This window comes from Gracilinanus agilis, chromosome 3 (genome assembly GCF_016433145.1).
Source record: "Gracilinanus agilis isolate LMUSP501 chromosome 3, AgileGrace, whole genome shotgun sequence".
Classification (NCBI taxonomy): Eukaryota; Metazoa; Chordata; class Mammalia; order Didelphimorphia; family Didelphidae; genus Gracilinanus; species Gracilinanus agilis.
In genome coordinates, this window is record NC_058132.1 from 8832527 (window position 1) to 8836716 (window position 4190).

Below are 4190 nucleotides of genomic sequence, written 5' to 3' on the forward strand. Positions count from 1 at the left end.
CCGGTAAGGTCTCGCTGCCCCTGCGGCTGGGGCCACACTGCAGGCGAGGATCGATCCACAGCGGCCCCAAGTGAACAGCCAAGACTAAGGGAGGCGGCCTGGCGCTACGCGGGGGTCCCGCTTCCCTCTCCGCTCTGCGGACGATACTAAGCCGGCAGCCCCACCTGGCCCGCGTGGGAGAGGGAGCACGCCCCGTCCGCATGCGCGCCCAAAGGCGGGCCCAAGAGGATGCCCACGGGCGCTCCCTGCCCTACCGCCGGAGGCCAGCCGGGAAGCTGGAGTCTCCACCCCCATGTCTCCCCCAGCCCACAGCCTGCCCTTTCCCCTACTGCCTCTGGCCTTGGCCCCCGGCCTCCGAAGTCCACCGGGACCCAGGCGTCCGGCAGCGAGGTCGGGATCTGGGCTGAGCTGGCTGGGCCTCCGGAGCCGGGAGGGGAAGGGGCTGGGGCCAGAGTGAATGGGGCCCGGCGAGGCTCCAGAATTGAGCCCGGGGCCCCTCCCCCTCTTTGTGCTCAGGCAGTCTCCCTAGGGTGCCCCTCTGCCTGCCACAGGACCCAGCCAATCAGCAGTGGTTGCCAGGGGAGCTGGGGCCCCCGGAGAATCCCCCCACTCCCTGCACCACCCGGGGCTGATGCAACCTGGCTGCAATGCTCTCTAGACAACTCACTCCCTCTGCTTGGCCCCTCCGCCCCAACAAAAAGTCCTCGAGAACCCCACCCAGGCCCCCCGCCCCCGTTTGCCCTTGGGTCCAGGGGGAGGGAGGGGGCCCTGGGTTTCAGGCTGCTGGCAGGTGCACGCGCCTGCGTCCCTGGAGGACTGGGGGTAAATGGGGCTGAGGCACGGTGGGATGGGGGCCAATCGGAGGGTCTGACAGGCTGGGCAGGGCGGCAGGTGGCTGGGCTCGAGGTCTTGGCCTCAAGCCCCACCTGATGCTATGCTGACCATCTGTGTGACGTGGCCCGTCCTTTAATCTCTCCCCAGTAAAGTGAGAGGATTAGCCGCAGGGGAGGGAGAAAAGACCCTGAGGGTAGCGACGGGGAAAGCTGGGGCCAAAGGATCATCCACCCTCCTAGCAAAACAGGGCTCAAACCCCAGTGGGGTGGCCTCTGGGCCCTCAGACTCGCGGTCTCCATCTCGTTCCAGGGAATCCTGCCCTCATGTTGCAGATGAGGTGACTGAGGCAAGTGGGCAGCAGGCAGAATTCGAATGCAGATCCTTTGCCTCCAGAGACAATGAGCTCAGGTGGAGGGGAGGCCAGGCTGCTGTCCTAGCAAAGCATCCAGGGGCCAGCCCAGGGGAAAGGACGTTTTCTCGGCTTTGACCCCAAGCAGGTGGTGCTCCGTAAATGCCCATTGATGCTGCCTGCCTCTGCAGCAAGAGCCATTTCAGGCAGACGGAAGAAAGCACTTTGCACTTGGAATAAAACCTTCTAACAAGCGCCCACTCTTCTGGTCAGCTCCGTACCCGTTGGCACCCACTGGCCCAGAATACTGCCATCCACTTTTGTTTATCCCTTGCTGCCTGTCTTAATATCAGCTCTAAGGCAGAAGTGCAAGGGCCAAATATGACAGCAAAGGAAGCGATAAATGTTGGAGAGGATGCGGCAAAATTGGGACACTAATGTGCTGCGGGTGGAGTTGTGAATTGATCCTATCATTCTGGAGGGCAGTTTGGAACTATGCCCAAAGGGCGCTAAAAGACTGCCTGCCCTTTGGTCCAGCCATACCACAGCTGGGTTTGTACCCCAAAGAGATAATAAGGGAAAAGACGTGTACAAAAATACTTATAGCCGTGCTCTTTGTGGTAGCAAAAAATTGGAAAATGAGGGGATGCCCTTCGATTGGGGAATGGCTGAACAAATGGTGGTATCTGTTGGTGATGGAATACTATTGTGCTCAAAGGAATAATGAACTGGAGGAATTCCATGTGAACTGAAAAGACCTCCAGGAATTGATGCAGAGTGAAAGGAGCAGAGCTAGAAGAACATTGTACACAGAGACTGATACACTGTGGTACAATTGAACATAACAGACTTTACTAGCAGCAATGCAATGATCCAGGACAATTCTAAGGAAGTTGGGAGAAAGAACACTATACGTTCTCCACATCCAGAGAAAGAACTGTGGGAGCAGAAATGCATTAGAAAAATATGATTGATCACATAGTGTGACAGGGATGTGGTTAGAGTTTTTTTTTTTCCATTCCATAACATAGTTTTATTCAACATATCTCTTTCTAATTAACATCACTCATTTTAGGGAGCAAGTGCAAACAGAGGACAGGTTATGAGTTAATAAATTATTTTTTACATCAAGTTATAAAATAGTAATTATGAAAACAATTTTCCTGGGGATGGGTACAACCATTTATACTTGAAATCAAGCTAAGGATAATTATCATGTCTCGGATAATATTAAAAAAAAAATCCAGTTCCCATTTGGAGAGTTACAAAGGGAACTATTCATTTTAAGGGACCACTGTCTAGTTGGCTATACTGAACTAGCCAATCTTTATTTGAACTGGTGCCTCAGCAGCAGAGAACTGGGGCAACATTCATAAAAAAAAAAAAAGAAAAAAAAAAGAAAAGTTGTGGGATGAAATGAAACAACATAAACACACATCCTTTGAACAAAACCTCCAAAAATTATAGATGGACACAGGCCTGCTGCTTTATGGGTTTGGGCAAATAGGCTGCTGTGCTTCCAACTGAAAAACTATTTTAAGGATGATAGCCTCTCCGCCAAGGCCTCCTCCACCATAGATGTCTCTTCCTAAGGAGAAGGTGATACCTCCCTTGCCAACTTGCCAATTTGGATTGGTAAGCCCTGGGAGGTGTGTGGTTAGAGTTTTGATGTTAAAGGATCCCTCTACTGCAAATAGGAAAAACATGGAAATAGATTTTGAACAATGATACAAGTAAAACCCAATGAAATTGCTCCTCAGCTCAGGGAGGGGGAATCCTGAATCATGTAACCATGGAAAAATTGTCTAAACAAAAATTAAAGGGAAGAAAAAAAGTGCAAGGGCTAAGTGACTTGCCCAGGTTCACACAGCTACGAAATGTCTAGGGCCACATCTGAACTCAGGACCTCCCCCCCAGGCCTGGCACTCTATCCTCTGTGACACCTAGCTGCTCCCCTCCCTCCCCAGCCGTGATTCAAAGGCAGACGGAGTTCAGGCTGGACGGCCTCTAGGTCACTCGCACTTGTTTGGTATCCCAGAGCCAGGTGGTGACTGCCAGGAGGGGATGGCATTTGAATGGGCACAAGGAGATGAAAAGGCAGAGGCCACGTCGAGGTGGGGTGGCCACAGAGTCTGGCTGGCAGGAGGAGGCAGCAAACCCTGACTTTACAGAGTAAGAAGCAGAGGCCCTGGGATGAGGGGGAGGCCCCTTGGGAACCCCTAGCTGGGCGCGCTCTCTGGGGGAGGGACCTAATGACAGGAGGCGGGACGCGGAGGGATCCCCCGAGCTGCGCTCCGCCCTATATCCACACCCGCTCTTGGGGCCGCCTCATTTCCCTTCTTTGCACCTGCCATAGTAGCTTATACCCAGACTGTCCGTCCGTCCGTCCGTTCGTCCACCCGCCCGCCCGGGGCCATGGCTCTATAGCTCCCTCCAGCAATCCCTGCTGCGCCTCGGCGCACTGCGCACTCGGCTTTCTCCTTCCTCTGCCACCACCTACTCCGCCGGGGCCACCGCCGCCTCCGCGCCTTCCACTGCTGCCATGGAGTGAGTACAGACACGCAGCCGCCAAATTGCGCCTGCGCACTGAATCCCTGCCCCTGCTTGCCTGCGCTGTTCAATGAGTACCCCGCACCTCCTCAACTCCCGGGAGGAGCGGGGGAATGGGGTTATATTCGTGCACAGCACGAATCTAGGCGCATGCGCAGCGTTTGGCTGCAGTGCCTTCCTTGATCCTGCGCAACTGTCAAGTTGGGGAGGGGTTTGGTAGAAGCATTTTTAAGGGAGGGGGTGGGGCATTAGAGTCCTTTCTTGCTGGGGGCGGAACTTCTTAGACTAGAGCCTGTAGAGGGGGCAGGGCCCAGGAAAGGCATTCAGGGAGGGGGTGGGACCTTCTAGGATGGAATCTTTCGGAGGGGGCGGGCTTCAGGGACAGAGGGCGGAGCTCAAAGGCACCCGGGGGAGGGAGGGACGGGACGGGACAAAGCAGGCTTTAAAAGCTTTTGGG

General features: G+C 54.8%; 1 protein-coding gene across 1 annotated transcript in view; it reads left to right on the forward strand.

The window, feature by feature from the left end:
• The first annotated feature begins 200 nt into the window (after positions 1–200).
• LOC123240715 overlaps positions 201–4190 on the forward strand; it is a 29672-nt gene continuing 25682 nt past the window's right edge. The window contains exons 1-2 of the mRNA XM_044668434.1: positions 201–390; positions 1144–1171. Of these exons, the coding sequence (XP_044524369.1) occupies positions 201–390; positions 1144–1171 (218 nt within the window). The remainder of the gene's footprint in view (positions 391–1143; positions 1172–4190) is intronic.